Below are 24887 nucleotides of genomic sequence, written 5' to 3' on the forward strand. Positions count from 1 at the left end.
AGTTAAGAAACTGTCCTATATTATTGTTTTTATAATTTTTTATTTATTGATTGATTGAGACAGGATCTCACTGTGTTACCCAGGCTGGTTTCAAACTCCTGGGCTCAAGCAGTCGTCCCACTTCACCTTCCAAGTAGCTGAGATTACAGGTTTAATTTTGATTTTGAAATAGTTGTAGATTTTAATTTTAATTTTAATTTTTTTGAGACAGAGTTTTGCTCTTGTTGCCCAGGCTGGAGTGCAGTGGTGTGATCTCGGCTCACTGCAACCTCCACCTCTTGGGTTCAAGCAATTCTCCTGCCCCTGCCTCCCGAGTAGCTGGGACTACAGGCATATGCCACCATGTCCAGCTAATTTTGTATTTTTAGTAGACATCGGGTTTCTCCATGTTGGTCAGGCTGGTCTCGAACTCCCGACCTCAGGTGATCCGTCCGTCTCGGCCTCCCAAAGTGCTGGGATTACAGGTGTGAGCCACTGCACCTGGCCTGAAATAGTTGTAGATTTACACAAGAGTTTCAAAGATAGTACCAAGAGTTCCTGTATACCCTTCATCTACCTTGTCCTAATATTAATATCTTACATCATCATGGTGCATTTATTAAAACTAAGAAATTGATATAGGTACAATACTATTAACTAAATTGTAGTCTTGGGTTTCACCAGTTTTTTCACTTATGTCCCTTTTCCATTTCAGGATTCAATTTAGGATACCATACTGCAGTTAGTCATCATGTATCCTTAGTGTCCTCCAATCTTTGACAGTTTTCAGTCTTCCCTTGTCTTTTACGACCTTGATACTTTTGAAGGGTAGTGATCAGCTCTTTTGTAGATGTCTCTCCATTTGGGTTTTGGTTTCTCATGATTAGACTTGGCATTATGGATTTTGGGAAAGTATACCACAGAAGTGAAGTACCCTTCTCATTGGATCACATCAAAGTATGATATCAACATAGTATTAGCATGGCTTATTACTGGTGTTGGTAACTGATCATTTGGTTGAGATTGTTATACACGTTTCTCCACTGAAAAAGTCACGATTTTTCCCTTTTCATGTTATTTTTCTTTTCCATTTCCGTTAAATGACAGTACCTAGTCATATTTGTTGGAAATCATTTGCCAAGTCTGGCCCACACTGAATAGAAGGAGAATTAAGCTTCATTTCCAGGATGAAAGCTTATCAAATAATTTGTAGACATATGTTAAAAGCACCACAGTAATTAATAAATATTTTAGGGGAGCTACTCTCAGGCTATGCAGATGTCCTATTTCTCCTTAAAGTTTCACCCTCTGATTTTAGCATTCATCAGAGTCTTTCTTTTCTTTCTTTCTTTTTGTTTTCTTCCTTTCTTCCTTTTCCTTCCCCTCCCTCCCTTCTTCCCTCCCTCCCTTCCTTCCTTCCTTCCTTCCTTCCTTCCTTCCTTCCTTCCTTCCTCTCTCTTTTTCTCTCTCTCTCTCTCTCTCTCTCTGTGTGTGTGTGTGTGTGTGTGTGTGTGTGTGTGTGTGTGTGTGTGTGTTTAGTACTTCTGTCTGGTACTACAAGATGCTTCTAGTCCCTTTCAGTGGAAAGAGCTAGGAAATGTATGTATGTATATTAATCTATATATACACACATCTATATTTCTCTATCTGTATGTATATTAAAATAAGTATGGGTTTGTACTGGTATCTCTGACTAATCCAGCACCACAAGATTCATTCTAGTCTTCCTCGCTTGCTTATTTGTGACTTCTTTCTCAGAGTAAGAAATTTAGCACTCATTCCCTATAGTATATTTACTTATTTGTGTAACCTGTAGTTTCAGTGATTACTCCTGTGAGAAATTTACCAACTAGAGTACAATGTTTGCCTACAGTTTGTTTGTTTTTGTCCTTACAGTATCAAGTAGTAACATTGTTTTATGAAGTTACTTAGATCAGCTCCTTTTGTCTTCCTCCCTGAGGTTATATCAGACGTTTGTAATGCAGTTAGATTTCGTTTGTTACAGTCTGTAGTCTATCCTGGGTTCCCAGATATTCTGGTTATTTTAAAAAATTTGCATACAGTGGCCAGCTGCAGTGGTTCACACCTCTAATCCAAGCACTTTGGAATGCCAAGGAGGGAAGATTGCTTGAGGCTAGAAGTTTGAGATCAGCTTGGGTAACATAGTGAGAGCCCATCTCTACAAAAAAAAAAAAAAAAAAAAATTAGTCAGGCCTGGTAGCACATACCTGTAGTCCCAATTTCTCCTGGCTCAAGCAGGAGCATGGCTTGAGCCAGGGAGGTCAAGGCTGCAGTGAGTCATGATGGTGCCACTGCACTCTAGCCTGGACAACAAAGCGAGACTCTGTCTCAAAAAAACATTTTTTTAAATTTTTTGCATACATATAGTAAAGTGTACTCTTTATGATGTTTAGTTCTATGGGTTTTGACAGATGCATAGAGTCAGATATATACCCCACAGTACCATACTGAACAGTTCTGTCACCCTAAAAAATCCCTCACAGTGGCCCCGTTGTAGTCAACCATCCATCTCCCCCAGTCTCTGGCAACAACTTACCTGTTTTCCATCCCTGTTGTTTTGCCTTTTCCAGAATGTCTTAACATGGAATCATACAATATGTAGCCTTTGAGGTTTGGCTTTTTTCACTTAGCAAAATACATTTTTTTTAAGGTTGATTGATTGATTGATTGATTGGAGACAGGGTCTCACTCTGTTGCCCAGGGTGGGGTGCAGTGGCACCATCTTGGCTCACTGCAGGCTCAACTTCCTAGGCTCAAGCAATCCTCCCACCTCAGTCCCCCAAGTAGCTGGGACTATAGGCGTATGCCACCACACCTGGCTCATTTTTGTATTTTTTGTAGAGACGGTTTCACCACATTGCCCAGGCTGGTCTGGAACTCCTGAGCTCAAGCAATCCACGTGCCTCAGGCTCCGATTATAGGCTTGAGCCACTGCACCTGGCCAGCAAAATATGTTTAAAATTCTTCCGTGTTGTTGCATGCGTCCAGTGCTCTTTATTGCTGAGTAGTATTCCATTGTTTGGATGTACCATAGTTTGTCTAGTCACCTTTTTTTTTTATGAGACGGAGTTTCTCCCTTGTTGCCCAGGCTGGAGTGCAGTGGTGCGATCTTGGCTTACTGCAACCTCCGCCTCCCGGGTTCAAATGATTCTCCTGCCTCAGCCTCCCGAATAGCTGAGATTACAGGCATGTGCAACCACGCCCAGCTAATTTTGTATTTTTAGTAGAGACAGGGTTTCTCCATATTGGTCAGGCTGGTCTTGAACTCCTGATCTCAGGTGATCTGCCCACCTCAGCCTCCTAAAGTGCCGGGATTACAGGCGTGAGCTACCGCGCCTGGTGTCTATTCATCTATTAAAGGACATGTGGGTTTCTAGTTTTTGGTGATTATAAAGAAAGCTGTGGTAAACATTCATGTACAGGTTTTAGTGTGAACATTTCATTTGAGTGAATACCTAAGAGTGGGATTGCTAGGCTGTTTGGTAACTTTGTGGTTTAACTTTATAGGAGACTACCAAACTGTTTTCTAAAATGACTGTACCATTTTGTATTTCTCCCAGTAGTGAATGAGAATTCTTCTTCCTCTGTATCTCTATATTATTTCCAGCATTTGGTATTGCCAGGCTTTTTTTTTCTCTTTTAATTTCAGCAGTTCTAATACATATGTACTGGTATCTCATTGTTGTTAATTTACATTTCCCTAAAGACCAATGATGTTGAGCTTCTTTTCTTTTTCTTTTTTTTTTTTTTTTTTGAGACGGAGTTATGCTCTTGTTGTCCAGGCTGAAGTGCAGTGGCAGGATCTCGGCTCACTGCAACCTCTGCCTCCTGGGTTCAAGCAATTCTCCTGCCTCAGCCTCCCGACTAGCTGGGATTACACGTGCCTGCCACCACGCCCGGCTAATTTTTGGTATTTTTAGTAGAGATGGGGTTTCACCGTGTTAGCCAGGATGGTCTCGATCTCCTGACCTCGTGATCCACCTGCCTCAGCCTCCCAAAGTGCTGGGATTACAGGCGTGAGCCATCGCGCCTGGCCTGGGGCCGGATAATTCTTTGTGTTTGGGGCTGATGGCTAGACCAGAGTGCATCATTGGATGTGTAGCAGCATCCTTGGCCTCTACCCTCTAAATGCTAGTAGCACCCCCAGCCCTGCAGTTGTGACAATCAAAAATGTTTCTGTCTGGGTATAGTGGTTCATACCTGTAATCCCATCACTCTGGGAGACGGAGGCTGGCGGATCACCTGAGGTCAGGAGTTCGAGACCAGCCTAGCCAACATAGCAAAACCCCGTCTCTACTACAAGCACTAGCCAGGCGTGGTGGCAGGCACCTGTAATCCCTGCTACTTGGGAGGCTGAGGCAGGAGAATTGCTTGAACCTGGGAGGTGGAGGTTGCCGTGAGCTGAGATCACACCACTGCACCCCAGCCTGGACATTGCCAGATGTCTCCCAGTGAACAAAATCACTTGAGTTGAGAACCATGGCTCTGGATTCTGCTGGTTTTCTTCTTCTAGGTCTCTGTTGTGGATTTCTTTTTTTGTTTTTTGTTTTTTCCATATCTTTTGTTGTTGTTGTTGTTGTTTATAGTTTTTTTCATATCTCCTTTTTTTTTCTCTGTTGTAGATTTCTTTTACCTTCATTAGTTCCTCCAGGCATTTCAGCTCTGTTGATTTGGAGAGTTCAGGTTATTTCAGCGCTGTACCATTTTTATAAATTTTTTTTTTCAGTCTGGAAATAAACCATCAATAGAGGTGCAACAAAGTGGTATATTTTTCTATAATGCCCAATTTAATGCCCAGAACATTAAATGTTTAGTGGTTATACACTCTTAAATCATGTATCTTCTTTAATTACAGCTATTTGTGTCTAACTTGGACTCTTTGAGGACTAGGACTCTTTTTTTTTAAGAGACAGGGTCTTGCTCTGTTGCCCAGGCTGGAGCGCAGGGGCACCTTTTTAGCTCACTACGGCCTTGGACTCCTGGGCCCAAGCGGTCCTCCTGCCTCAGCCTCCCAAGTAGCCGGGAGGCACGTGCCACCACACCTGACTAATTTTTAAATTTTTGGTAGAGATGGAATCTCACTGTGTTGGCCAGGCTGGTCTTGAACTCCTGGTCTCAAGTGATCCTCCTACTCAGCCTTCTAAAGTGCTGGGATTATAGGTGTGAGCCACGATGCCCGCCCATGGGACTTTCTTAATCTTCTTTTCATAACTAACATGTTGCAGTATACCTAACACATAGTAGACGCTTAGTAAATGTTTGTAGAGATAAGTCAATTATGTTAGATAATTGATGAAGTGGATTAAACCTGGAATTTTTTAGAATATTTCAGTCATCAGGCCTTACAAAGAAGCCAGTAGTCCCTTAGTATTGTCAAAATATGGTTTGTGCAGAGAAAAGCATTTTATTCCAAATCATTTCCGTGTACACAGATCACAAATATCCTTTGGGAGAAGGGGAAATGGAGCAGAGTGGCATGCTGTCTTTGAAAGATAACACAGATCCTCTTGGCTCTTCCCAGCATTCAGGCTGATTGTAGGTAGAATGATGCTGAAACTGTAATTGAAGCTGAAAAATAGGGGAAGTGTAAGGCATTCAGCTACAAATCTCACATGTGAATGTTTTCTAGGCTGGTAATAAAATAATAAGCCTGATTGTGGCATTTAGAGCATGGATGTGACCTAAACCTCTGGACCAAATGTGATATTTACAAAATTGATTGATTTCTAAGTTTGTTTGGATATTTATGCTTGGTACAAATGTGAAAAATGTTGTGTTTTTGCTTCTTAACTGTGCAGTATGATTTTATTTGATAAAGGATGCCCATAAAAACACATAATTAATAACTGTACAGCTCAATACATTATCAAAAAGTTAAAATACCTGTGTAACCACAACTCAACTGAATTTCAATTCAAGAAATAGAGTATCACAAGAAATAGAACATTACCAGCTCTCAATAATTTTGAAAATTTTATTTCATTGCTGCTATTCAGTTTCTTATTGTGCCTAAAAGCTATCATCCAAGTCTTTTTTTTTTTTAATTGTGATATAACATTGACCATTAACCATTTTGTTGGCCATTTTAGCCATTTCAGTATTTCAGTGGTATTAAGTACAATCGCATTGTTCTGCAGCCATTACTACCTTCCATCTCCAATAGGTTTTTATCTTCTTAAAATGAAACTGTGTACCAGTTAAACAATAACTATTCTCCCCTCTCCCCAGCTCCTTGTAACTAATATTCTACTTTGTCTCTATGAATTTGACTACTCTAGGTACTTCATATACATGAGATCGTACAGTGTTTGTCCTTTTGTGATTGGCTTATTTAACTTAGCATAGGATGTTCAAGGTTATCCATGCTGTAGGTGTCATAATTTCATGCCTTTCTTTTTTTCTTTTCTTTTTTTTTTTTTTTTTTTTTTTTTGAGACAGAGCCTGGCTCTCTTGCCCAGGCTGGAGTGCAGTGGTGTGATCTCGGCTCACTGCAACCTCTGCCTCCTAGGTTCAAGCAATTCTTCTGTCTCAGCCTCCTGAGTAGGTGGGATTACAGGTGCCTGCTACCACGCCTGGCTAATTTTTATATTTTTAGTAGAGATAGGGTTTCACCATATTGGTCAGGCTGGTCCTAAACTCCTGACCTCAGGTGATCCATCCACCTCAGCCTCCCAAAGTGCTGGGATTATAGGCATGACCCACCGCCCAGCCAATTTCCTGCCTTTCTTAAGGCTGAATAATACTCATTTGTATACATAGACCACATTTTGTTTGTCCATTTATCTGTGGATGGATACTTGGATTACTTCACCTTTTGGCTATTGTGAATAATGCTGCTGTGAACATGGATGTGTAAATATCTCTTCAACACTCTGCTTTCAATGCTTTTGGGTATATACCTGAAGTGGAATTGCTAAGTTTATGTTAATTCTGTTTTATTTTTTAAGGAACTGCCATATTGTTTTTCTTTCAGTTTTTGTTGTTGTTGTTTTTAAGTTCTAGAGATGGGGTCTCGTTATGTTGCCTAGGTTGATCTTGAACTCCTGGGTCTGCCTCAGTCTTCCAAAATGTTGGGATTACAGGCATGAGCCACCTTGCCCTTCCCGAAACTGCCATATTGTTTTCCATTATAGCTGCACCATCTTACATGCCCCTCGGCAATGCACAGGGGTTCCAGTTTCTCTACATCCTTGCCAACATTTGCTATTTTCTGTTTCTTTTTTTCTTTTTCTAATAGCCATTATAATGAGTGCAAAGTACATCCATGTCTTTTTTGAGACAGAGTCTCACTCTGTCGCCCAGGCTGGAGTGCAGTGGCACCATCTCAGCTCACTGCAACCTCTGCCCTCCGGGTTCAAGCGATTCTTCTGCCTCAGCCCCTGAGTAGCTGAGATTACAGGCGCGCGCCACCACGCCTGGCTAATTTTTGTATTTTTAGTAGAGACGGGGTTTCACCATGTTGATCAGGCTGGTCTTGAACTCCTGATCTCATGATCTGCCTGCCTCGGCCTCCCAGAGTGCTGGAATTACAGGTGTGAGCCACCGCACCCGGCCATCTTTTTTTAAATAAACTTTTTGTAATGGAAATTTCCCAACATATAAAGAAAGTAGGGCAAATAATGAAATGAACTATCCATATATCCATCATCTAGAGTTGATAATTATGAACACTTGGCCAATCTTGTTTCACTTAGAGTCTGTCTCTCCTTTTCCTATTGTTGCAATGCAGGTCACAGTCATATACTTTCATTTATTGTACTTTAATATACTGTGATACAGGTTGAGTATCCATTATGCAAAATGCTTGGGACCAGAAGTGTTTTGGTTTCCTAGTTTTTTCTGATTTTGGAATATTTGCATTATATACCAGTTGAGCATCCCAAATCTGAAAATCGAAAATCCAAAATACTCCAGGGAGCATTTCCTCTGAGTTGTGTGTTTGGTGCTCAGAAGTTTTCAGTTTTAGATTTAGTTAACAACTATAAAACATACCCATAAAACCATATTATATGTACATCAGATGTCTAGTCTATATCACCCACATCTTTATGACCCATTTCTTTTAATCTGAATGTATAAGAGGCAAAGAGTTAACAGATCACCCAAAGATGACAATTTATTTTAGTAACCAAGATTTAGTACTTTTATGAGTTAAAGTTTTTGTTAACTATGAGTAAGAGCTCTGCTTTCTTTAAACCATTAATACTCTTTTCTTCTTCCTGATATTTGGTGGCATTTGTGTTATCTATCATAAGCAGTACAATAGGCCACTTCCTTTAGTAAATAAGGTGAGCTAGCTCTGGGTTACCTTCTGTCTGAATTATATTTATGTGTCCATTTGTTTAAGCTCACCATTTTAAGGGCCTCTAGAAGATACACCTAAAGGCAGATTACAGGAAGAAATTTTACCTAGCCTTCTAGGGTTTCTGATAGAAGGTGCTGGTAGAGATATTTACATTTTGACCTTGTTGGAGGTGTGGGTAATTGTACATTTGCAGCTATGCATTTGACACTGATTAACATTAATCTCAGTGTAAAAACTTAGAATCCTTTTTACTGTAACATACTTAACAGGATTTAGAAATCCTCTACTAGCCAAATCAAGTTGTTGCTACGTGAGCTCTTTAAAATGGGATCTTTTGGAATTCTAAGCTACAGCAGAACCAACCAAGGGCGTGGGAAAAAGAGAGAGAGAGAGGAATAAACAGTTATTATTAACTTTTTCCTCCCTTTAGTTTTCTTTCTTTCTTTCTTTTTTTTGAGACAAAGTCTGGCTCTATTGCCCAGGCTGGAGTGTAGTGGTGTGATCTCGGCTCGCTGCAACCTCCGCCTTCCAGGCACAAGGATCCTCCCACCTCAGCCTCCCCAGTAGCGGAACTACAGGTGCGTGTCACCACACCTGGCTAATTTTTGCATTTTTTGTAGAGCCGCAGTTTAGCCATTTGCCCAGGCTGGTCTTGAACTCATGAGCTCAAGTGATCCACCTGCCTCAGCCTCCCAAAGTGCTGGGATTACAGATGTGAGCCTCTGCGCCTGGCCTCTTTCTTTTTTTTTTTTTCTTTTGAGACGGAGTCGAGTCTTGCTCTGTTGCCCAGGCTGGAATGCAATGGCGTGATCTTGGCTCACTACAACCTCCGCCTCCTGGGTTCAAGCGATTCTCCTGCCTCAGCCTCTTGAGTATAGCTGGGATTATAGGCACACGCCACCACACCCAGCTAATTTTTTGTGTATTTTTAGTAGAGATGGGGTTTCATCATGTTGGTCAGGCTGGTCTCGAACTCCTGACATCGTGATCCACCTGCCTTGGCCTTTCAAAGTGCTGGGATTATAGGCATGAACCACTGCGTCTGGCCTCCGCTTTAGTTTTCTTAATTTGCACAGAAGACACCAGTGTATAATAACCATATGACCTTGTATAACATTAGAAGGAAGTCTTGTTCAAGATACACAGAAAAGAATACTCTATGATTTATGATTCCATTAATTTTCACGTATGAGAATGTGAGTCTGCTGTCAGGCACAAATTAAATGAGTTAAAAAGGCAGAGTTGATACTTTCCTTATGGCTCTTATTTACATTATTTTTTATTTATATGCTGTTTTACTGTTTACCGATTTTATTTCACTGAAGATCGCTTATATCCTTGCTTGGTAAATGACCTCAGTCACTAAGAGCATAGAGGCTTCTAAGTATTAAACAGTAACACTAAAATTATTTCCCTTTCTCCTTTAGTTATTGTGATAATAGTGGTGATAATGATAGCAATTAGGTAGTAGTGACCCTCAATGTGGCCCTTAAAATGTGCCAGGCAAAAACTAAGTGCTTTTTAGTAGTAACTCATTTAATCCCCACAACAACCCTATGAGATAGATATTATTATTTTCATTTTACTGATGAGGGATTGAGGCCCAGAGAGGTTAGCAACTGACTTCTCCAACTACGAATAACTAGTAAGTGGCAGAGCTAGGAAATGAGCTGAGGCAGCCTGGCGCCAGAGTCTTTCCTCCTAACCATTACACTGTACTGTACTTATTTGACACCCATGTAAGTAAAGGGAAACGTGAGATAAAAATGCTTTTAACATCTTTGTGGGCTCTACAGAACTTATTATTTGCTCATTCAGTGCTCCATGTAGAATCAGTGATTACAGAGAACATTTAATCTCAAAGTATTCATCCCTATTTTCAAACTGGTATTTTCAGATCTGTTCTTGGAGACCTTCATTTACAAAAAGTACACTTGAACTTTTTAGTCGAATTGGCAGATCAAGAGCTCACAGACAGGATATTGCCTTTGAGTATTTAGATTGTCCTTGCTGACCCCTGAAGCAGTAATTTTGATAGATCACAATGTTTCCACTAGAGTACAGCAGTATTAGGGGTTCTGACTTCAAAGTGTGTATGTGTATGTTTTATATGTATTTTTGTAGACTCCTTCTCCATAAATGGAACCAATCTTATACAAATTCTGAAAACCTTTTAGAGCCATTTAAATCCAAGAAATACCTAAGCATTTTGAAGTAGAACTATGAGCAATGAATGCAAAATGTTACCTTTCTGGAGTCTTGTGATAAGTAAAATAAATAAAACAACCTGCCCAATTTTCAGTGCTTTAAAGTTCTGGCCATGCAGAATTAGTATTTACATATCCTTCTTACCTTTAAATCTGAGCTAATAGCTAGCTACTATTTGGTAAGAAAACCAATGCTGTATTTTCTTCTTTCTTTGTTTTGGGTTTCGTGGATCTAGCTGTGCTGTTTGTTAGAATACATCTACCCTGGTGCTTTGGGTCAGTGAAGTGTTTGGCAGGAGGGAGAAATAGATCAAAATTTCTATTCATAAGTATGCATTTTTTATGGAGGTGGTTGACTTTCTCATGTTAATTTTCTTTCCCCTAGGTCTATGAAGGCCTAGACATCATCACCAACAAGGTTTCTGCCCAAGAGCAGAGAATCTGCCGGCACCATATGATCAGCTTTGTGGATCCTCTTGTGACCAATTACACAGTGGTGGACTTCAGAAATAGAGCAACTGCTCTGATATCCTTAGGAAAGGCAGCAGCTGGGTTTGGTGGATGAAAGCAGCCCAAGCCAAGAGAGAAGTTTTCTTTCTAGTGGCAATTTCTTCTCAGAAGGGGCACCGAAGGCCTAACTACTGATAGATGCCATCCCCATCAGACTATGGACTGAAAGATACAGTGTCTTTGTCACTCAAATTCTTGTCCTTAGACTGTGGCATCATCATTCTCTGGGAACTTGTTAGAAATGCTGATTCTTGGGCCCCACTCCAGACCTACTGAATTAGAATCTGCATTATAACAGGAGTCCCCAGTGATTCATATGCACATTAAAATTTGAGAAGCACTGTTTTAGTGATAAGAACACCAATTTAAAAATCAGAAAATTTGTGTTACAGTCCTAGAACTGCCTTTTTTACCATGTGAATTTTACTGGGTAAAGCATTTCTGTAACCCCACTGAGCTTCGGTTTTCTATCCTTTAAATGGATATACGAAGTTAATCTATAAATATAATGGAGTTATAGTTAGAATTTCAAAGAGATTGTTAGATAGGAGAGGACTGGAAAATATAGTTCTAGGTAAAACCAAGCAATTTTTGCAAAAAGAATAATATAAGGGGGATTGCCCTTATGTCTTAACATGCAGACTGCCTTTAGTATCTGGATTGCTATATATTAAAAGATTGAAAAGTCATAATAATTATAATAGCATGGAACTTATTTAGTACTAGATATATTTGTGGCACAGAATAGAAAACCCAGATATAGATTCAAATGGAAGTGTGTAAATTTTTTTTTTTTTTTTTCTCCTAGAGACAGTCTCACTCTGTTGCCTAGGTTGGAGTGCAGTGGCACTGTCATGGCTCATTGCTGCCTTGACCTCCTGGGCTCAGGTGATCCTTCCACCTCAGCCTCCCAAATATCTGGGACTACAGGTGCTTACCACCACACCCAGCTAATTATTTTTATTTTATTATTATTATTTTTTGAGACGGAGTCTCGCTCTGTCACCCAGGCTGGAGTGCAATAGCACGATCTTGGCTCACTGCAATCTCCGCCTCCCGGGTTTAAGTGATTCCCCTGCCTCATCCTCCCGAGTAGCTGGGACTACAGGCACATGCCACCACACCCGGCTAATTTTTTGTATCTTTGGTAGAGACAGGGTTTCACCATGTTGGCCAGGCTGGTCTCGAACTCCTGACCTCAGGTAATCCATCTGCCTCGGCCTTCCAAAGTGCTGGGATAACGGGCATGAGCCACCGCGCCTGGCTATTTTATTTTTTGTAGAGATGGATTTCGCTATGTTGCCAAGCTGGTCTTGAACCCCTGGGCTCAAGTGGTCCTCCTGCCTCGGCCTCCCAAAGTGCTGGAATTACAAGTGTGAGCCACCACACCTGGCCCCAATCAGCCTTCTTGATTCGACAGGTGAAGGTACTAGATACTGAGGCCCAAAGAGTAGAAGGGTGTTTGCTCAATATCACAGTCATTTCATGGCTTGCACAAGTAAGTTAAACCTTTTCCTGTGAAGTATGTCCTGTCCCACCTTCTTTCCTCTTTCCACTCTCTCCTCTTCTGGAATCTTAACATTTTTCCCTTCCCTTTTTCATTTCTTTGCTCACTTTCCCTTTGTTAATCATACTACAGGTTGAACATCTGAAAATCTAAAATCCAAAATACTCCAAAATCTGAAACTTTTGGAGTGCTGAGATGATGCTCAAAGGAAATGCTCATTGGAGCATTTCAGTTTTCAGATTTTCAGGTTTGGGATGCTCAACCAGTAAGTATAATGCAAATAATTCAAAATCTGAAACATTTCCTTGGTCCCAGGTATTTTGGATAAGGGATATTTAACTTGTATATAATTGAATTTTATCTTACTGTGGAAATTGTATGCTCCCTATTCTTAATTTAAAGAGGGAAATAGAGAATTTGTTTTCTCTTTTTAAAACAAACAATGTTTTTTCTTTATGATCCTTGATTGGTAACATCTTTCTTCCCACCCCGCCTTAGCCACTTAAGGGTTAGTGGGATTCTAGTAGAAAAGAGGTGGTCTGTCTCTATGCCTGCAGATTGGCTGGCAAGGAGAAATGTGTAAATGATATTTACCTGGATATTGAAAGTCTTTTAAAAAAAATTATTTTGGCCAGGCACAGTGGCTCACGCCTGTAACCTCAGCACTTTGGGATGCTGCAGTAGGTGGATTGCTTGAGCTCAGGAGTTCAAGATCAGCCTGGGCAAGCAACATGGTGAAACCTTACCTCTACAAAAAATACAAAAATTAGCCAGATGTGGTGGCGTGTGCTTGTAGTCTCAGCTACTTGGTGGTGGGAGCTGAGGTGAGAGGATGGCTCGAGCCCTGGGAGGTCGAGGCTGCGGTGAACTGTTTTCGCGCCGCTATACTCCAGCCTTGGTGACAGAGTGAGACCCTGTTTCAAAAAAAAAAAATTGTTCTCAGGAGCAAAGGCCTTCTTAAAGCAGATAATTATCTGTTCAACGGAGACTCTAAAGAGAAAAATTTAAAGTAGCAGAGATGTAAAAACGATAGTGGCTAAATTGAGGGCTTACTATTTTTTAGGCATTGTGGTAGGGGATTTCTGTGCATTGTCACATTTAAGGCTTATGGGGATTTTTACAGGTGAGAAAACTGAAGCTCAGACAGGCTGAGTAACTTGCTCAAGAGCTGAACCTGGAAATTGAAGTCTATTTATCTGCAGAACCTGTGCGTCTCACTTAATTTGGTGAAGCCTCAAGTGGCAAAAATGTGATAGTCTCTCCATGATGGTAGAGACTGACTGAGTCTAAGAACCTTAGAGAAACCAGCTTGTGTTTTGCCTTAGAAGGCAAAGTCATGCAATGGATGTCACCTCGATGGCCTCCTGAGCATCTGACACTTGGTTCTGTGAGAGTCCCTGGGCTTGTGCTTGTTGAACTGATTTGGAATACTAATAAAACTTTGACTTTTAGCAGCAAGACCTAGAAAGTTCTAGAGCTGGAAGGAATTACCACTATGCATTTGTCTCTGGTTTCTGCAAGTCCCTCCAGAACTGATTGGACATGATTCTGGAAATTTGTTGGAAACATTGAGGGCTGGTATCAATGCATTTTGGTTCCCACCCTTTCTCCTCTGCTCTGCAGATAAATGAATGTGGTTTCTTGCTAATAGTGTCCTTCCAAAGTGAGTCAGGATTCTCTTGATATCGTGATATCTTTCTTAATGTTCACATTGAAGATATATTTGCCCGAGACAAAATTCCTATTGTTGTGGGAGGAACCAATTATTACATTGAATCTCTGCTCTGGAAAGTTCTTGTCAATACCAAGGTAAGTTTAGTTCACTCGTAACTCACTGAGGAAATGGATGGCTCTTTCTTGCTGGCTAGTTTTAGTGGGAGAAAGGTTGACTCTTGCCTATTTCTTATACTCAGTAACTATAATTTTCCTACTTAATATTCTCAAGCAAATGCCACCTCCATATGTGAAGTGTGTTCCTCCAGGCTTGTCTATGGGAAGGGGCTGTGTGTGGGAAAAACGTTGCTGTGTGGATTAATTAGCATCTCCATATAAATTAACAGTGCATTAGGCCGGGCGTGGTGGCTCACACTTGTAATCCCAGCACTTTGGGAGGCCAAGGTGGGTGGCTCACCTGAGGTCAGGAGTTTGAGACCAGCCTGGCCAACATGGTGAAACCCCGTCTCTACTAAAAATACAAAAATTAGCCAGGCGTGGTGGCGCGTGCCTGTAATCCCAGCTACTAGGGAGGCTGAGGTGGGAGGATCACTTGAGGCTTGAGGCGGAGGTTTCAGTGAGCTGAGATCGCGCCACTGTACTCCAGCTTGGGCAACAGAGCGAGACCCTGTCTCAAAAAGAAAAAAAAAAGAGAGAGGTGCGATTCAAGAAAAAAATATGTATAATTCTTTAGAAAAATTATATTTAAAAAAAACCAGTACGTTAGCCATTAGCCTGATTCAGTATTTCCTGGCTGGCAGCACAGTATGTATATCAGGGAGATGTCCAACACTGACCTTATTTACGTGGGTGCTACTATGTAGGGTAAGACTGTGTAAACTGTAATTTACTGGCAATCCTGGTCTCCTTGTTCACCCTTGCTAAGAAGACTAGACTTCTGGATATGTTAAAATAGACATATTGGCCCTGGTACTTGTTTGAACTTCTGACGAGGAAGCAAATAGCCAAGTGTTTCCCTATGCTATAAGTCTTCTGTCTCTTTTGTTTGCTGTGGCTTCATAGCACTTACCACAGCATATTGGAATTTTCTGTTTATGATCTCCCACTATATGGCAAGATCTTCTGATTATTCTGTATTCCTGACAGTTAGCAAAGTGCCTGGCACATACACTGTCTCAGTGTTGGTTGAATTAAATTTACTTCTGAACCATCATTTAATAGCCCCAGGAGATGGGCACTGAGAAAGTGATTGACCGAAAAGTGGAGCTTGAAAAGGAGGATGGTCTTGTACTTCACAAACGCCTAAGCCAGGTGGACCCAGAAATGGCCGCCAAGCTGCATCCACATGACAAACGCAAAGTGGCCAGGTAAGAAAGCCTGGCCCGCCGACCCCAAATTCCTTTACAGCTAGGGAGCAGTCAGTTCTTCGGTTTGCCCAGGTGATGAGAGAGATTTGGTAATAGCAGTTAGTGGAGATTGATGTGTTGTTCTAGCTCAGCAGGTTGGGAGGCCCTGAATTCAGTTCAACTCCCTCAATAAATAATTGCAGCCTACTTTGTTACATTTTAAATGCATAGTACAATATCGTTTTCCCCTAGGGCCTATATAATGTTGCTTCATTTTCTATTTGATCTTTGCTTGTATAACAGTTTTCATATACGTTTTTTCTGGCATGCAGTGTGTTTACATTGTGATTTGGGTTTCATAATTGATTCTGCAATGCCGTGTTCTGCCCCAGCAGCTTTCCCAGTGGGAGGTGGATTTTATAAACTGTCTCACAGATCAGCTCACCTTTGCACATGGAGACTATCTGGTAGGGGAGAGAGGTAGTGAATGAACTCACAGGGTCAGGTTTTTTTAGGTTGTTTTGAAATTGCAGCCTCATGTTAGGTTTATTTTTCTGCAGTATTAGGAGTGATACCACTTCTGGCATAGTAGAACATCTAAAGAAGGACCTGTTCTATTGATGGTTATACAGATTAAATATTAAAGTAACATGTCATATTCATAGGGGTTGTGAAGTATTCCACTCAAATGAATTTGATATTTTTCCTCCTAATTTTACCCCCCTCAGTGAAACTTAATGTTAGAATATAGGATTTAAAACATTCATTATTATTATTACTTTTTTTCTTTCTTTTTTTTCTTTTTTTTTTAAAGAGAGAGAGTCTTACTTTGTTGCCCAAGCTGGAGTACAGTGGCACAATCATGGCTCACTGCAGCCTTGACCTTCTGGGCTCAGGTGTCCTCCTGCCTCGGCCTCCTGAGTAGCTGGGACTACAGGTGTGCACTACTATACCTGGCTAGTTTTTTAAATTTTTAATTTTTTGTAGAGATGTTTTGCTGTGTTGCCCAGGCTGGTTCCAAACTCCTAGGCTCAAGCAATCCTGCCTCAGCCTACCAAAGTACTGGGATTATAGTCATGAGCCGCAATACTCAGCCAAGAAAAGGATTTCTTCAGGTAGGGTTGTCCTTTGCAGGGGTATGGGGCACAAATTGTAATATCTAAGTTTTTTCACCTCCTTAAAGGCGATATAACCCCATTAAGAATGCATGTTTTAGATTAATGAAGTTTATACTTTTCAGTATCTAAACATTTTAAACACTTTAATAGAAAACATTCAATTTTTTTTTAACCTAGGAACATTATGATAAACATTTGTTTTTAGATTGTTTTATTACATGATTCTAGAGCTTGGTGTTTATTATTCTCTCCTTTTACTAATCAGTTCTTTCTTATCACCTCTCCTCATTTTGCTGCGTCTAAACGAGTAATGAGTTTGAGAATTTTTTCTTAGTAAGAGTCAATAGGTTCTAAGCAAGAGCTCTAGAGTCTCATTTAGAGAATGAGGACTTTTTTTTTTTAAATCTTTCTTTTGGCTTGAGGCTGTATTTTAACTCCAGATAAGTGAGATATCTATTACTACATTTTTTCTCATAGATCTTCTTTGAGAAACCAGTGATACTGAAACACAAGGGGGTCTACACTCTTGCGTTAGGGTTTCAGGAAGTAGAATTGGGTCAGGAAGAGAAAGATCACTTTCAGGCTGATAAGTTGCAATCACCCAGAGTGGTAGAGTATAGATTTGGGAGTTAAATTACCTAGTGCTGCATAACATAATAGATACAGACAGAAGTGGATGGTGGCTTAAGAATAAGTATGTGAGTTCTTTTCTCAGTGATCTTTGTGCCAGTAGAGCACTGGATTAGCCAGGAGCATTCTTCATTAATTTGACATATTTAAAAAGAAAGCTGATGAGCTGGATGTACAACATGCTTTTATACTGTGGGAAAGGCACGCCAGCCAGACCAGACTTGTTGGCTTGTTACAGAGTGTCCCAAACAAGCTCTTTTACTGTTTATCTGAAAGTGAGTGAGTACCATTCTGTTTGTATAGAAGAAACCTGTTGTTTCTGAACCTATTTAACTGATTTCAGAATAATTTATGTATTTTTAGAAAAATAGTATTATTTCTTACTTTACCTAAAGTTTTCTTTAGTACCCTTTTCTGAATAGCTGTAGGACTGGAGTAACCCTAGACCTTCATGTCTTCTGGAACTTAATGCTGAGAAAATGAGAATAAGCCTTTCTGCGTCCCCCCTTTTTGAAGAGACAGGGTCTGTTGCTGCTTAGGTTGGTCTTGAACTCCTGAGCTCAAGGAGTCCTCCCAGTTTGGCCTCCTGAGTAGCTGGGACTACAGACGCGCACACTGTCATGACTGGCTTTCAAGAATGAGGCTTTCTGTAATAAACAGCCTTTCTCCTTGTTTTACTTGAGAATGAATATTTTCTATTGGTTTTTATGGGTGTGCCCCCTCCCTCCCCTTTTAAATTACTTAGGAGCTTGCAAGTTTTTGAAGAAACAGGAATCTCTCATAGTGAATTTCTCCGTCGTCAACATACAGAAGAAGGTGGTGGTCCCCTTGGAGGTCCTCTGAAGTTCTCTAACCCTTGCATCCTTTGGCTTCATGCTGACCAGGCAGGTAACAGCCCTTTGATGCCCTAGAGTCCATCTGTGATGGAACTTAGAGTAATAAGTTACTGTATAGAAAATGCTTAGAACCACGGGTGGCTCATAATAAACACTGAACAAGTATTAGTTATTAATTTTATTATCATTATCATTATTTGTTGACTTAGGCATAGTGCCATTCCCCTAGATATCTGTTAGGAAAGGGAGAAAGGATAGCCCTGGCATTAGGAGAAGACATCACAGGTAGAGTGGGATGGGATGGATGGAATGGGAAAGAGACTGCCATACAGGGAAGGTCCAAAGGAGAAAAAGAAGGCAGTCTCTTGTGGAAGGTTGGCTGGAGACTAGAATGTTCTAGAAGCAGTATGCCTTATAATTAGCTTGCTAGCCTGATGGTGCTTTGTTGCTAAAGTATAATTATGTCCTGTGATAGTAGTAACTTATTCATCCAGCAAACATTCAGTAAGCATTCAGTGAAGTGCTGGGTATTCTGTGTGGTACTTCGGTTTCAGAGTTGAAGAGACAGTGCCTTTTCTTAAGGAATTCCCAGTCTAGTGGGACAACAGACAAGGAGATAGATACTATCTGTCTGTCTATTATTTATGTGATAAATGCTGGGCTAGATATATTTTCAGAGTGCTGTAGGGCCACAGAGAAGGGATGACGAACATTATCTTGGGGGGAGTCAGAGACCAGTTTGCAAAGGTAGCCTATGATAGGCCTGGAAAGATGACATCATTATGTGGACAAACAGTAGAGTGTAGCACTGAAGAGCACAGGCTCTTTTTTGTTTTTTTGAGACGGAGTCTTGCTATGTCGCCCAGGCTGGAGTGCAGTGGTGCAATCTCGGTTCACTGCAAGCTCCGCCTCCCAGGTTCACGCCATTCTCCTGCCTCAGCCTCCCGAGTAGCTGGGACTACAGGCGCCCGCCACCACGCCCAGCTAATTTTTTGTATTTTTAGTAGAGACGGGGTTTCACTGTGTTAGCCAGGATGGTCTCAATCTCCTGACCTCATGATCTGCCCGCCTCTGCCTCCCAAAGTGCTGGGATTACAGGCGTGAGCCACCGCACCCGGCGAGCACAGGCTCTTGAGGCAGACTGTCTAATAGCAAATTCCTGCTCCACTAGCTTCTAGTTATGTGAATTATAAGACAAATTAGTTTACCTTTCTGTGTCCCAATTCTCCTGTAAAATAGAGATAATAGTAATAACACATATTTCATAGCTTCATTAAGGATTAGATGAATTAATACATATATAGTTCTCAGAATGTGCCTGACACATGATGGGTCCTCAATAAATGCAAACTTTCTAGGAAGGTTACTGTTGCTGTAGGCCAGTAAATCACAATGGTAGAGATGCAGAAGAACATAATTAAAATGGTGACAATCTGTTGTTAAATTAATCTACCATAAATTGATAAAAGTAATTTTTCAATAATGAAATTTTATAAACAAAAACTTTTACTCTACAGTTCAGCATAAAATAATGGTATCTGATTCATAATAAAGTACAACCTCTCATTCTTTGTTGCTTTGCTTGGCTCAGTAGTTTAGAATGTATCTAGGATGTCTTTTTTTTTTTTTTGAGACGGAGTCTTGCCCTGTTGCCCAGGCTGGAATGCAGTGGTGTGATCTCGGCTCACTGCAACGTTCGCCTCCTGGGTTCTCCTGCCCCAGCCTCCCAAGTAGTTGGGATTACAGGCACGCGCCACTGCACCCAGCTAATTTTTGTATTTTTAGTAGAGACGGATTTCACTGTGTTGGTCTGGCTGGCCTCAAACTCTTGACCTCGTGATCCACCCACCTCGGCCTCCCAAAGTGCTGGGAGTACAAGCGTGAGCCACTGCGCCCAGCCGTATCTAGGATGTCTTTGGATTAAAGTTCCATGTTCTTATCCAAGGTGTCATCTAGGGGTTCTTAAACATAAAGTAACACTAAGTTACAGTATAATGACACATTAAATTAAAAATAAGAAAGGTAAACCAGGGGATCCTCAGCCACCTCTAAAACACATTGGGATATACATTCCATATGAGAATAAAATATTTCTCCTTCACAATTGCTGTAATTGTATGCTTTCTCTACATAATGAGGAGGCATGTGCTTCATTCTGACTGTTTTTATTTGGAGTTACAAAGTCTTAAATGTTAGTAAAGTATGAATTATTATAATAATCTTTGGAATCTGAATTCTTTCTTCCATTTGGACAAATTCTCATTTTTTGTGACCGCGTGTTCACTCGTCATGTAAGTATATAGTAGGTACCTACAACTTGCTTGCTGGTTGATGGGCTAATTTGATTCAAGTTCTAGATGAGCGCTTGGATAAGAGGGTGGATGACATGCTTGCTGCTGGGCTCCTGGAGGAACTAAGAGATTTTCACAGACGCTATAATCAGAAGAATGTTTCGGAAAATAGGTGAGGATTTGGCCGTTATTCTGACCTACTGTCCATATTTTGCAGACAATCAAAAGACCATAACGCTGATACTGGTTTTGGGTCTACTTGTTTATCAGCCTTCATTGCAGATGCAGTTTTTTAATCTTTCAGACAGTCCCAGGAGTTAACATTTCAAGAAAGTAACCTGGTGGGTAGGGGAGGGGAAAATTTCAGAGAATCAGTAACTTCTCAGGATCTCAATTTCCTTATCTGACAGATGAAATGGCTCAACTAGGTCCATTTCCAAAGCCCCTGCTAGCTTTTAGGAGCAATGGCTCATCTGCTGATACCCTCCTGTTCCCAGCCAGGACTATCAACATGGTATCTTCCAATCAATTGGCTTCAAGGAATTTCACGAGTACCTGATCACTGAGGGAAAATGCACACTGGAGACTAGTAACCAGCTTCTAAAGAAAGGTGTGAATTCTTCCATCTAATCTAGTCTTGGACATCTTTGGGTGGCAGGGTACTCTGCTGGTATGGTCTGAGAAAGAGCCAAGGCTCAAAGCGTCCCAAATAGCCTTCAGCTCAGAACCGAGATTTTTGTCCACCAAGTCTGACATTATACTGCCGTGGCTGACTTTTTCCTGCTGGGCTGGGAGGGCCTGCCTCTCTGCAGGGTAAGGAGTGCTTACCTAGATGTTCTTAAATCTATTGTATCTTTCAGGTATTGAGGCTCTGAAACAAGTAACTAAGAGATATGCCCGGAAACAAAACCGATGGGTTAAAAACCGTTTTTTGAGCAGTAAGTCTCATGTTTTTCCTTATCCTATGGGTCTGTTTTCAATAGAATATAGATGTCCTCAGCTCACCCAGAAAATGAATTTTAGATTCTGGGCCTGTTCTAAGATTTTGGATCTGACCTAAGGGAAGTTCTATAACATAAATGATTATCCAGGGATATTTTCTTGTGATGTCTCAGAAAAAAAAATTGTTTGCATTGAGGAGTCTGCCTTCTGCCTTGAACAGATGGATACTGGCTGCAAACAGCTAAGAACAACAGCAGCACCTTGTTTGGAGAGTTGGTGTTCAGGGCTGATTTTTAGCTTCAGTTTTGTACCTGAAGAGCAGTCAGATTTCTGTAGGGAAGATTTCCTAATTACAATGTTTTCTGGGGGCCAGATGAGTAGTATAAAAAGACACCTTCACCATTTCTCCCAGCATCTCCACATGGTGCTTCAGATTGCTTCAAATGAAACTTTAGTTGAACAGCATTTTTACGGGAAAAGAAAGGAAAGTCTTATTGATTTGGCTCTGTACTGTGTCTTTGGCACTAAATTTGGTGTTATACATATATTATTGAGTCTTCAAGGTAGGTGTTATTCTTTTCTTTTTACAGATAAGAAAATGAAGGCCTAGTGAAGTTAAAATCACCCAGCTAGTCAGCAGTAGATAACTGAATGCAGGCCTGACAGAGTCCACACTCCTTTATACTACTCTTACTTCCTTTAGCTGTAACTTTAGCAAGACAGCATTAGTATTGGACCGTGGGTAAAAACTATGTGGTTATGAGCTAAAGGAGATTAAGCATAAGTGAAACTTCAGTTTTATCTTGTGGACACGTTTCAAATGTGCTTCTGAATCATCCTGTGTTTACCTTTTGCTGGTAGACTTCTGCTCTCAACTACAGACAGGGCCAGCTGAAGCCTCTGCCCCACTCGGTGCCTCTGAAAATACATACCTTGATCCCTGCTGTTGACCACTAAACTGCTAACATTCTTTCTCCCAGCTCCCACTCTCTGCCTGAGCTCTCCAGTGGAGTTCTGGTGTGGAGAGGCTCGTTGGGCTTTCTTCTGCTTACCCTGTTTTCTCTGCGTGTCCTGGTAGATAGAAGTCTTAGTGTCATCTGAAGTTGAAGCTCAGTGCTGTACTACAAATTTCTAATGCAGCTTCTCTTATCCCCATGTCTGACAATAAGCTTTAACAGAAGACTTTTTGGTAATAATTTAGAACTTCTTCCTGTAGTAAAACCACAATAATTCCTCCATCTCTGTGGCAGGAGGAGTTGATGGCACAGTGTGTGTCATATGCCTGTTCCTCATTCGTGTGTATGCCGGCATCGTCCTGGTGCTGGAGTGAAAGACACAGCTGCCCTGTAAATCAGGAGCTGTGTGTGATTGGCCAGGGCTGGTCTGCTGGGATATGGTTCTGGCAGGAAGCCAGGGGGACTTCCCTACCCCAGCTTGGCCTTGGACCCAAGCCAGAAATAGCAGCTGGGAGCCGAGAACTTGTTGAAAGGTGCTTAGACAGGGCACAGAAGCCCAACAAAGGGCTTAGAGGAGAAAGGAAAATGTAGAGTGGCCTGGAAACAGGTGCAGAGCTTAGCCAAGGCCAGGTGTGCTGTGGATGCTGCCTGCACCCTCCTAGTCTCACCTTTCCGTGTGGTGGCAGGTGCAGCCCAGTCCAATTTATGAAGAATCTTATTTGGGGTTGGCACAATCAAAAGGCCAGCACCTGCCAGTCGTTGGCATCCCAAGGCCTTTGATGTTTTTGCCCATGGGCGATGCTCCTTTGCCTTTAGGCAACTGACTTAACCTAGCTGTGGAGGGCAATTTAGTGTGTACATAGGCAGGGAAGCTAACCACAGAGACTAAACTCTTGCAACATGGTTGGCTCAGGTGGGTGAAATACCTGTTGCTGCACTCTTTGCTACCTTCAGTCTCATCTTCATTCAGAAGTGTCTACCAGGGGGTGTTTCTTGAATACCCTCTAGATCAGGTTTTTAAAAGAAGCTGCTCAACTACATCAATTCTAAGACTTCTTTCTGGTTCGCAGATTCTGTGGCTTATTGGCTGATATGATTCTGTTCCCAGCCCATGCTGTCAGAGCATTTCATGAGTCCCAGGCCGCTGAGGGAATATATGCAAACCCGAGACTAGTATCTGCTCCTAAAGAAAGCTGTGAATTCTCTTGCCACAGATCGCCATCATTGTAAGATGATATGGAACTTAGAATAGGCACTTACTTAAAGCTGTTAGTTTATTTCTTCTTACGATGTGCTGTCTTTGTCTTGTAGCTCACACAATGGTCACTCGAGCTGTCAACTCTATTCTGGTTTCCTGGCTCATCTGGAAGATCCTGCACCCATGTATCCAGATTATGTAGCTAGTCTTATTGGCTGCAGAGCAGTTAAACCTCTAGATCTTTCTTGGATTGTGGTTCATGTTTAGTTAGAATTAATAGCATGGTCAGTATGTTTACTCCTTTGGCTCTATGTATTTCCCTGGAGGATTTCAGAGTCCTGGGTGCAGAATAGATTGGGTTTGAGGCTGACCTCTCACAACCTTTCTTTGTCATCATTAGGACCTGGTCCCATTGTCCCCCCTGTCTATGGCTTAGAGGTATCTGATGTCTCGAAGTGGGAGGAGTCTGTTCTTGAACCTGCTCTTGAAATTGTGCAAAGTTTCATCCAGGTAATTGTGAATCATGATACATTCTATTGTCTGGTTTTCAGAGCACTTTCATTAGCTGACACCTTTGTTGCTATATTGAAGAACCAGGCCTTCTTTTCCATAGAATAAAGAAGAAGGGCTGGCTGCTTTTTAATACCTGGAGACTGCTTTTCTACTTTTACATTCAGAAAGGTTGCTGCTAAAATCTGTATACAGCCCATCTGCTCTCTGGGTTGAGAAAAAGGAATCTTAGGAAAATCCCATTTCCCTTAATAGAGAATTATATCCAGATCTCTTTGAATTGAATACTCCCTTCCACCCTTGTTCTTTTAGGGCCGCAAGCCTACAGCCACTCCAATAAAGATGCCATACAATGAAGCCGAGAACAAGAGAAGTTATCACATGTGTGACCTCTGTGATCGAATCATCATTGGGGATCGCGAATGGGCAGGTAGAGTATGGGGAGGGGCATGAAGAAATCTATAAGGGTGGGTTCACATTGACTTCATGAAATTTAGGGTCTTTGGCAGATTGAACCTGGAGTCTATTTATTTGTAAAGGGACAGCTAGATTCCTCTAAGAGCCTGTGCTCAAATTCCTTGGAGGCTTCCCCCAACTGGGGAGTTGTCTCTGTATTCTGAGATTCAGAGGAAGATCAAATGCTCTCCATCTTCCGCTGGAATTAATATTTTATACTAAGAGATCTGCAGCTAACTTTCTAGAGCTCCCTTGACTTTGTGGTCCTGCCTTGGAGGAGTTTCTTGGCCTTTCATGTTTATAATTCAGTGGGGGTGGGATCAAGAAGTAAGGGTGTAAGGGAAGCCAGGCAGCTCATCCAGGAGACTGGAAGCGGAAGCATAGCTGGGAGGGGGCAGGAA

The 24887-nt window shown here is 41.4% G+C and overlaps 1 protein-coding gene across 12 annotated transcripts in view; it reads left to right on the forward strand.

Moving 5' to 3' along the window:
- The window catches only part of TRIT1 (tRNA isopentenyltransferase 1), a 37015-nt gene that overhangs the window by 9497 nt on the left and 2631 nt on the right, over positions 1 to 24887 (forward strand). For 2 of the 12 annotated variants that reach the window (XM_055255197.2, XM_063627838.1), the window contains exons 2-10: positions 10898 to 11038; positions 14240 to 14338; positions 15425 to 15570; positions 18043 to 18185; positions 20485 to 20596; positions 20922 to 21034; positions 21285 to 21362; positions 23921 to 24030; positions 24343 to 24460. In XM_055255197.2, coding sequence (XP_055111172.1) covers positions 10898 to 11038; positions 14240 to 14338; positions 15425 to 15570; positions 18043 to 18185; positions 20485 to 20596; positions 20922 to 21034; positions 21285 to 21362; positions 23921 to 24030; positions 24343 to 24460 — 1060 coding nt within the window. The other 10 variants (XM_063627839.1, XM_063627840.1, XM_063627841.1 and 7 more) reach the window with 8 other exon arrangements.

Source organism: Symphalangus syndactylus, chromosome 12 (genome assembly GCF_028878055.3).
Source record: "Symphalangus syndactylus isolate Jambi chromosome 12, NHGRI_mSymSyn1-v2.1_pri, whole genome shotgun sequence".
Taxonomy (NCBI): Eukaryota; Metazoa; Chordata; class Mammalia; order Primates; family Hylobatidae; genus Symphalangus; species Symphalangus syndactylus.